The 11,079-nt window shown below is 33.6% G+C and overlaps 1 protein-coding gene across 4 annotated transcripts in view; it reads right to left on the bottom strand.

Annotated features, from left to right (window-relative positions):
• ERBB4 (erb-b2 receptor tyrosine kinase 4) overlaps positions 1–11,079 on the bottom strand; it is a 1,128,925-nt gene that overhangs the window by 689,467 nt on the left and 428,379 nt on the right. For all 4 annotated transcript variants that reach the window (XM_007470009.1, XM_007470010.1, XM_007470012.1 and 1 more), the window contains exon 2: positions 4,698–4,849. In XM_007470009.1, coding sequence (XP_007470071.1) covers positions 4,698–4,849 — 152 coding nt within the window. The remainder of the gene's footprint in view (positions 1–4,697; positions 4,850–11,079) is intronic.

Below are 11,079 nucleotides of genomic sequence, written 5' to 3'. Positions count from 1 at the left end.
CCCGCGTCTCCTGCATCGGCAGGCGGACTCTCAAGCACTGCGCCACCAGGGAAGCCCAAAATCTGTGATTTTTATGCCTTGCTGTTTTCTATTATAAGTCTTAACCTTGTGACGGTGATAAAGTACATAGTAAGTTTTAGGGCCTTTTTCTAGCCAACTATACAGTGTCTCAGGAGTCTAAATTTAAGTACTATTAACTAGATTTTTTTTCCCAAAAAAGAAATATAAAAACTTGAGGTTACAACAAAGCTGGGTTAAAAGCTGTATACAGAGATAAGCATCAAGTTTGATATAATAAAACCATCTTGAAAGAAGGCATTTCAAAGTATTTTAATAACATATATCTAACAAAGATTAAGAAAGTATCTACAAAACATTACAGGGTTGTTGGGTTTTTTTGATTATATATAAGCACATCTTCAATCCAATTTCAAAGGCCCACTTCTGCTGTGTTCTTGAGATCTTGGGAGATATACTAGATAAGATATTTTAGTATCAGTGAAAGAAAACAAACCTATCTAGTTTAAGGAAAAAAAGGGAAATCACTTCAAGGCTACTATCAAGTTCCAAGAGTATCCTATTGACCCAATGGCTATAATGCAACCAATCTTCAGAAGCAGATTGGAACCTGGAAATGAATGGCTTCCTCATTATTAATTTGGGGTGAACAATCACTTTCACTGGTGTCTATGTCAGTTTCAGTGTGTTGGCTCCATTCTGCTGTTTTCACAGCTCTCTCTGACACTCAAACAATGAGGAAGAAACAGCTATGTTCTGGTACCCAAGTGGTCAAGAAGCTAACTAATATACAAACTGAATGGTCTTAGTCAAAATTCCAAATCCTCATGGGAATGGATTCTGATTGACCTAGCCTGTGTCTTATGCCCACACATGTGACCTGTGGAGCTGTCACACTGAAATAACATGAGGAGGGTCCCACATATTTATCTAGGGAACATACCACATATAAAATAGCGATTTATAATTAAGTATTATTAAATATTAAGAATAACACATTTGTCCATTAAATAAAGACTTAATGAAAACCTACTATATTTTAGGCACCATTCTAGACACTGACTATTCAGATAGTAAAAGAGGTAAACAGAGTATATGGTTAAACTGCTCTCGTGAATCACAGAAACTAGAGTGGTTTCTTACAAAGCGAACAACAAAAAAACACTATGACCTTGCTAGTAGAGACGAAAATAAGGATGGAAAATATTTTTAAACAAAAATACTTTCTTAATTTCTTAAAGACAGAAATAAATTCCAAAATGAAATTTAAAATTCCTATCTATGATGTCTTTCTAAACACCTTATAGATATGGGTCATTCCTAGAGGAAGGGAAATTGCACATCTCTATAAAAAGTGGCTCAATGAATTACAGTTCTATAAATATATGTGAGGCCTATGTAATCCATAGAATAAGTTAATGAAAGTTTACTATTCATTCATACAATTCAAAATTATCATAAACGATAGCATAATGTAACATAACTAGATTTCCTTTATACGGGCTCTATTTATCACAATGTGTCAATATCGAACAGATTATGTACTTTGGAAGGAAGCTACTAAAAACACAAATGAACCATAATGTAGTTATCAGAAGGAATTAAATTTTATACAGAGAGCTTTTAGCATATTCTAAGGTATAGTTAGAAATAATGGCTCATCCATTGCAGTAGAATGAAGATTTCAGCTAATAGTCGTAACTTTCAGGGACTCACCAAAAAACAGAGAATGGGAATCCAGAGAGTTCTGTCCTAGGACCACTTCTTGGACTAACACTTGTCAATCTCCCTTGACTATTTCATCTTATCCCCAAATGCTAATTTGTCATTTGGGTGTTGATGTTTCCTAGATATTTACCTATATTATAAGGGTCTCTATCTCTCCAATTTAATATTTTATTCCATCCCCCAATTTATCTTCATCCACACTATAAGTTCCATGAGAGGAAGAACCCTGTTTGATTCATTTGAACGCATGTGTCCAGTATCTAAAGCAATAACACTAGGTACACATTTATTAACTCTGACTTAGGGCCTTCTTTCTAAGCCTTAACTTATATTACTCCCATTGGAATGCCCTCCCACCCACCCATTTTGTGAGCCTCTATTCATTTTCTCATGACTCAATCTAAGCATGTTTCTGATGAAATCCTTCCTGAATCCTTCAGAATTACCCATTCCTTTCTTTGCCCAGCACCCACACTTACCATTAACACAAGACCATGCTTTCATTCTGATTCTGGCTTCTTATTTCAGTCTTGGCAACTAAAAAGTTTTGTATGTGCATATATATGTATACATGCACACACACTCATACATGCAGTAATTATTTATTACACATCTGTAACCCTCTACAAGACCGCAAGATTGTTGAAACCAAGAACAATAGATTACTTGCTATTGTATCCTTGGGCTAACACCATTTGCTGAGTAAATGAATACATGTCACTATTAGAAATGATTATTTTCCAAAGGAACAAAGTATAAGCTCTTATTAGTAAGTCAAAAACAAAAAGAAAACCTATTATAGTTATCATTAAACAAACATTAAAATTGAGATATGTGCATGAGTTAGTACAAAGTTTATATGAATTCTTAGAGATGCTTCTTAGGAGCCAATAATTACTTTTTTTAAAGAAATAACTTATTTCTTGCTCCAAGTACAAATCTTGGTCCTCCTTATTTTATTCTTTCCCAAATCTGTTCATTCTATTAACTTATTTTTTTTTTTTACTTCAGAATAGTTCCTAAAAATGTAGAATATCCAATCGTATAGACCATGATGCCCAAAGATTTATATGCTACTTTCATATTTCTAAGATTATAATTGACTAAAGTCAATTTTTGATCATTCTGTTACCTTATAAGAGATTAAGAATGATAAAATAATAAAATATGTAATAAGACAATTTTATGTTATTTATTTTAAAGACTGTCATAGTACTCATGCTATTTTTTGTTAAGCCAGTGAAATCTAGAGCAAACAAAGCAAGGAAAGAATAAGAAGAAAAACTAACATCTTAGATTGCGTTTTAAAATTTTCTCATATTATTCTGTTCTAATAGACCACTTAACTTATTACCCCTGTTTTAGAATTCAGCTCTTACTTTTCCTTTTCTACAACATCACTGAGTTTCTTGGCATTTCTAACTAAATCTACAAATCAGCTCATATACCATCAAGTTTGTATTTTTATTTTGAAGAATAAATTCTATCTGAAAATAATCAAGACATGTTAGAATCTTGCAAACAAATTTTAATAACTAATACTCAGATGCACTGCTATGAAGAGGTTGTTCTAGGATAGCTGGCTTGTATGTGTTCATTTCTTGAAACGGTAGTCCAAAATAGAAAAAAAAAAAAAGTGCTAAGTTCTTTTTAGGTCTTCTCACTCTTCAGATAAATTTTTACTATCTACTCTTGATAAACAAAGATGTCATAATTAAACACCATAGCTAATACAAGCTACATAACCTGTAGAATTAGAGTTCTATCAACCAAACAATACTATATGGAAACTCCTTGATATGGAAATTTCCTATATCAATACTAGTATGATAGTCATTTTAAAAGCAGATATCATGTCTCATAGTGTTATTTAAGTTTTGAGGTGGTACATTTTCTGGGTTGTTATCACTTCTAGACATTTTTATTACATTCAAAGTATTTCAAAAATGACTGTTTTTTACTTCTTATCTAAGTATGGAATGATTAAAAGTATCATTGTTCTCTAATTTACTATCTACTAAATAGTTTACTGTATCAGTATTCAAAACATTATTTACATCTTTATTTATATAAGACAGTGCTCCTGAGAAGTCTGTAAATAATATTGAAAATAAGATTGAATATATTCTAGGGATGCTATTACTTAAAATAATCTTATTCTTTTATGAAGAATAAATTATTAGCTATACAAAACACTGCATCCTCATCTCACTTCGTCAAAGTCTCTTTGAAGTTCAGATTTTCCTATACCTGTTCCGGATGAAGCAAAACTTAAGAAACTGTAGGCATTAAGTACTAATAACAGGTTTAACAGAATAAGGATAAATGAGAGCCCAAAAAACAAGTCTGTAAAAGGACTCGTCTCTGGGTGACTTCATATATGCACGTGTGCGTTTATATGCATGCATATATCAACTTATATAAGTACTTGTGATTTCCTATGACTCTAAATAATTTGTTGGTTTTCAAAAACTGATGTCATTTTTCTTCTAAAGTTAACAGTATTACTCTCATTATGGTAATATGAAATAGTTTAAAATTTCCAAAGTGACAGAATGGGGCAGAAAAGGAGATTACTAGCTAAAGTTACCAATTCTTATCTGATTGGTCCTCTGATGCTCCTAGCCCACAGCCTAAAGTTTTCTTCTTGCCTGCCATTCAGAAAAAGACACACTTGCTAGAAGTCATGTCCTACACCCTGACAAAATCTTCTATCAATCTTAGGGCAACAGTAACTGTTCTAAACTAGGGTGCCAATCATGATGCCATTGGTACTCTTTTTCTTTTCCTGGGTGTGCCTTGGCATCTTTTCTCTTCTACATGTCTACAGCCATGAACACTGCCAGGCAGGGCAGATGAACATAACCATCAGGTACAAGAAGCTGGTCTGTCTTTTGCACTGCGACACCACTGTGCATTTACAAAGAAAGAAGAGAAAGAGACGGCTTTACCCGCAGAAAAGAGAGGTCCCGGTTGTGCTCGATGCTGGTTATCTCCAGGTTGCCCATGACTACCTCACAGTTCTCATAGTATTTGCGCAAGGCTCGGTACTGCTGTTCCAGGTCAGAGAGAGAACTCAACTTATTCTCTGTTCCTGCGCACACTGCCAAGACAAGAAAAAACATGGGAAGTTATGTAAACTTTATATGACACGCACCATGACAATATTTCCCTCAACTCTCTTCCACAACAATCTACTCCAATTCCCTGAATTAAAATATTTTGAATGTTACTAAGACCCATAACCCAAACACTGATAAATATCTTCACTTTTATTTTTTTCAGTTTTACTGAATTATAATTGACATATAACATTACGTAAGTTTAAGGTGTACACATGCGGTATTGATACACTTATATATTGCAAAATGATTACCACCATAGCATTAGCGAACATCACCATCATGTCACCTGATTATCATTGTTGTGTGTGTGTGTGTGTGTGTCTGTGTGTGTATGTGTGTGTGTCTGTGTGGTGAGAACATTTAAGATTTACTCTCCCAGCAACTTTCAAGTATATAATACAGTATTGTTAACTATAATCACCATGTTACACCCAAACTTATTCATCTTATAACTGGAAGTTAGTACTTTTTGACAAAATTCTCCTCATTTCCTCACCCCCAAGTCCCTGGTAACCACGATTCTTCTCTTTGTTTCTATGAGTTCAGCTTCTTTAGATTCCACATATAAGTGACATCATACATTTACATTCATAAAATGTATGTACTAACCACAGAGAGTAAGAAAGCATGGGTTCCACAGAAACATATAGCAAGGGCATAAACTTAAAATAATCACATTTGCTGTGGGCATATAAAGCATGTAAATACATTTAATTTCACTCAAACAAGATTTTCTTTCAAATTTATAATTTACTCTATTTTCTACATATGGAAGTAAATCAAAATCAAAAGATGATAAAAGTAACAATTTTATTTAAAAAATATTTTTGTATTACAAAGTAATCTGATCTTAGTCAGTAAATTTTCTACATAATTAAAACTTATGCTTTAAGCCCTCAAAAATGCTACCTTTTAAAATAAAAGTATTAAACAACTTAGACTGAAACATTTATAAACATACACTACAAAAGAATATGTACTGAATTATAAACTTTTATCAATATCAACTGTGTCGTTGTGTATTCATTAGTGTTCTGAGGTAAAATAGACTGTTTGTTAATAAATGTTCTCAATCTGCCATCTTTGGGGGGTGGATTTTGAATGTTTATATATAAGCTCATGAGTATACACACATCTGTGTTTTTTAGGTTGTGTGTGTATGTATCTTTCCTCTCTTCCAGAAGTCAAAGTTTTAGTTATTACTCCTCATGGTTTGCATAGCTACCTGAACAATTTAATGCACCAACTCTACCATTTAATGCACCAATTCTAATCTTCAATAGACTGAAAAAACTCTATTATGAATCTTGTAATAAGTGTGTAAAGTTAAAAAAATGAATTGTGAATGAAACATCTTTGAGTACGTTACATGGTATACACCAAACTAAAGACAAGATATATGCAGTAAACACTGAAGACACTAGAAAAAGAGCTTAGTAATGATGTCAAATATACATTTGTGTGTCATCTCCACAGGAATGACAAAGAAGACATGAGGCTTGATGTGATGCTCAAGGGGATAAGTTTCAATACAGAAAGGAAAAAACAATCTAGATTGGTATATTCTAAATAATTAGGGCCACCATAAAGCCTGTTTTTGACTATTGACACATCAAAAATAACAAAAATCTGGATCTAAAAGTCTTGAAGAATAACATAGACCTCTAACTATAGTGGAAGTTCATTATAAAAAACAAAATAAAACACAAACGTTTCTTGTCTGGATTTCTAAACCTCATCAAACAGTATATTTTCTAGAAATACTCTTTTATAAGTGGAATTGTGCCCCTCTAAGAGATATACTGAAGTCCTAACCCCTGGCACCTGTGAATGTGACCTTGTTTGGAAATATGGTTTATGAAATGAAGGTAGGGTGAGTACGTTAGAATAGACTCTAACCCAATATATTCAATGTCCTTCTAAGAGGAAAACACCCTATGAACATCAAGACACACAGGGGGAAAGCCAAGTGACCACAGAGGCAAAGATGGGAGTGATGCAGCTGCAAAACAAGGGATGCCAGCAACTGATGGCCAACACCAGAAGCTAGGAAGAGGCAAAGAAAGATTCTACCATGAGTCTCAGAGGGAGCTTGACCTTACTGACACCTTGATACTAGACTTTTAGCCTCCAGAACTGTGAAAGAATAAATTATTATTGTTTTAAGCCACCTAGACTGTGGTACTTTGTTAAAGATGCCCTAGGATATACAATCTTCAGACTATTTCTACCTGAAATCTCACATTTAAAGAAACATTAAAAATCACTTCCATACTCCAGGGTTTGATTAGTTCATCACCTTGAAGTTACTCTCCCCATTCTCCCTTCTGAATGTCAGAGTCCTCATACACCATGCTGGAACTCAGTTGTTGCCCTTGAGAATGTCCTCTTTGTAGTGATAAGGATGGATACAAAGACTTCTAGAATCCTCAATATCCATTCTCTTCTTCCTCCACAGTAACAGACTGCACAGTTTTAGCTGGACTTGTGGCCACCCCAAATAAAGATTACATTTCTCTGCTTCTCTTGGAGGTAAACTTTGCAGGGGACTAAGTTCTAACATGTATGACACTTTCCCAGAACTTTATTTAAAACATGGTTGGAGCCTAACTTTGACTCCTTTCTTTCCCACACCTTCCTCCAATCTGCTGCCTGGAATGGAGATGTGATGGTTAAAACTTGAACCGCCATCTTGGAGCATAAGAATGAGGCACACACTAGAGACTGGCTGAGAAATGAGCTAAAGGAACCAGGATCTTCAAACAAACCTGTTTACATGTTTATTAATCATGTTTATTATCATTAACATCAAGATAATAGTGAATTTTGGTCCTGGCTGCTAAAATATATGTAGGAAGGATTAAATTCAAAATAAGTTATATGCTTCTGACCTTAAGTAATTTTAACTATTCTGTCTTGTTGTTTAACTGAATTTATTCCAATAGTAATAAAACTACCAAATCATTCTTGATCATCTGAAAATTTTACTGGTTCTGTGGAAGTTTCCCTTATTACTAAAACTGACAAACATTATGAAAAAAATAAACTTCTATTGATAAGTACAGTAATATTCAACATAAGCAGGAGAACAAGAAGCAATTGATTCCGGTATATGATTCTTCTCCATCAAGATCAAAGTCCCACTTTTTTTTTTCAATAAACTGTAGAGACTCTAAAAAACACTCCAGAGCCACAATCTTTATTTTTATTGCTCACAGCAGCTTTACAACTTGTAAAACGTCTCCTGAGAAAAGGTACAATTATATGGGTTTATGAAATATAGATTTCAATTATTTTAAATTCCAAGGAGGACAAGCTTATATTTTAATGCAACTACCGATGGGGGTAATTAAGCATCGATTAAGAAACTTGCTCACCATTTCTAAAATGTATATAATGCCACATTGCAATTTATGTATCGCTTATGTTGTACAAGTTTCTTTCAGTCGGAAATAAAACCCACACTTTAATATCAATATATAAAAATCAATATGTAAACATCTAAATGAAAAGATGTCTAAAATATTTAGTGTATTCTGACCTTTTCTATAAAAGCTTAAACAAATTTTGGGAGAAAATCTATCAATATAACTGTAATGCTTATGCATTTTTTCATGCTTCTCATTCTGCATATATATAAAGAATATATAATATTAAATTATTATTATTAATTATTATTACAATAATCTGTTATATAAGAGACCCACAAAGGCTATAAACTCTTTGAAGACAGATGCAATATATTAATCATTATTTTGTATCTGCTGAGCTGTATAGCATAGTGCTTTGCAAGAAAGTTTTCTTTTTTTTTTTTTTTCATTTATAAATATCTTTTATTGCATGCATTTAGTTTCACATTTTTGGGGTAATTCAATTTTTATGTGGAAAGTTTAAAGGAAATTTGAACAAAGTGAATAATTTAACTTTTACCCATAGGTGACTGCCCATTTCACAGAGGACTTCTCGCTGAATTCTGCAGTTTCTCAACTGATGGGACTCAGTGGTGCTCTCTCAGTAAGTGGCCCATCTGTACTCATTTGCTGGTAGCCAAGGAGGGGGAGTGGTTTCCAGTCACGTGGTGAGGTGGCCTGCAGCTCCTAGAGGGCAGAGACCATGCCTTTCTCTCTAAAGTCTGGTGTATAGTAGGTGCCCCATAAAGTGAATGGGTGTGACTGAGTTAACTGATTAGCCATGCCTCTGGAAGACACTGAGTGTTTGCAGGAACTGGCAAAGAATAGGGACCCCTGAGATCCCAGAGAGGGGTAAGAGGACCCCCGTCCGGGAGGTTCCACATTGCAGAACCTTTGAGCAAGTATTTCTGCATTTCCCACTGGTTCTGCGCACACAGGAACTTAGCTGAGTTGTTATGAATTAGGACTGACCCGGATTCTAATCTGGTCTCCACCTTTTGGTTAACCATGTACCCAGGGACAGATGACCCTCCCTCTCTAACCCTTAGCTACTTCATCTTTCAAATGGGGTAACAATACTGCCCTCGAAGGGTAGTAAGAACCAAATGAGTTATTTAATAATGTTAATTGCCATAAAAACAATTATAACTTGTATTCAGAAAATAACCCTCAATTCAGAAAAATACCCATGTTCAATAAATGATCAGCTGTATTTTTATATACCATATGAAAAGAGAAAATTGGAATAAGTATATTTAAAAATATCTTTCAGTAACAACAAAAAATCATACAGTAAACAAATTCTAAATAATCAGAATACTCTATTCTCCAAACATTCTGATTTTTGGAGTTTTTACTATACATGGTTCCAGTTAGGAAATATTTTTTGTCTCAGTGAGACTTTCCTTTATATTTACGTTTGAGTCAAGCTATCTATAATGAGTATAATACTCCTCACAACTTTCATCTTGAAACACGGACTTGATTTTAAAAGAACTAGTTTTGATAGATGCATAAAAATCATTTGTATTTCTCTTCATGAAGCCTTCACTGAATGCCTCGCAACTTCCATTTGTCAATCGATTGTACAATCAGGCAATGTATACAAGACAATGCTTAAACCATCAAGTTTCAATGATTTCACAAAGCTGTTTATCAGACAGAATTGAAAAATCTTTTTCACCAGCCAAAACAAGTTTAACAAAATTCAGCCCCCTTTGCCAATACTATTATAAAGTCCTTAAACTAAAAGCTTACAATAATCAAGCTTCAGAAATCCTGAATTTACATGTACTCCCTAGAGTTTTCATTTCAACAGTAACTCCAGGAGTAAAGCTATATGTGAGGTCTTAATAAAATCACCAATTATTCTATTTGGTATTGATTCCATCACAAATGCAGCTATAGTTGCAAACATGGGCTTTTTAGTCTTAAGATTTATATCCAACAGTGAGTGAACTACATGATCCTCATTCAGTAAAAAATTAAGACTATAATTAGGAGTTTGTAGCAATATAAAAAGGTTGGTTAACAAAATTATTCATTTATTCATGGGGCAAATACATTAGAAGCACAAAGAAGAAACATTAGCAATATCCATATTAATACTAAAAATCAATTATTGCCTCCACGCTTATGGCTGTGGAAACCAGCACTCCATTTGCTTACTCAAGATGAAAAGAGGGGAAAAAAATTAAATCAAAATATTGCCTGACTTTCGAATCAAATGCCTATGTGAGATATTAAGAAATGAATAATTATTTATTTAGCATCTACTGTTGACCTAGTATCATGAAAAAAATATATATTGATTAAAATGCCCAAGGTCTTTTGTAAGGGCTCATCAAGTTGTACATGGCACGTAGTAAGGAAAGCAGCAAGCAGTGTATGTAAGTTATGTATATATTGTGTATGCACCATTCAGGGACTGTCTGCATAAAAAATATTTGGTAACCTGATAAAAGTTCTCTAATTTTTTATCTGATTTAACACTAAGTACTTTCTCTTTCAGAAATGTTACCATAATAAATATGCTTTAGTTTAATGTACATGGTTGGGCATTTAAAATCATTAAAAAATATAAAATAAAGAGAATATCAGAATTAGCATACATTTTCGGTAACTATTGAGTGCTATTGTAGTTACACAAAGAAGTTTTGCAGCTCTATGCTCAATATATATACTGAAATGGGGCCAAATTTGCTACTTCCTCTACTATAGCCATTTATTCCAAGCCATCAAGGCTATCTACCCTGGACTTTGAAAGCAGCCTCTTAACTAACTTCTTACTTTCCCTA

This window comes from Lipotes vexillifer, unplaced genomic scaffold, assembly GCF_000442215.2.
Source record: "Lipotes vexillifer unplaced genomic scaffold, Lipotes_vexillifer_v1.1 scaffold138, whole genome shotgun sequence".
Lineage (NCBI taxonomy): Eukaryota > Metazoa > Chordata > Mammalia > Artiodactyla > Lipotidae > Lipotes > Lipotes vexillifer.
Note: the sequence above shows the minus strand (reverse complement) of the source record. Positions and strands in the feature narration are given on the sequence as shown.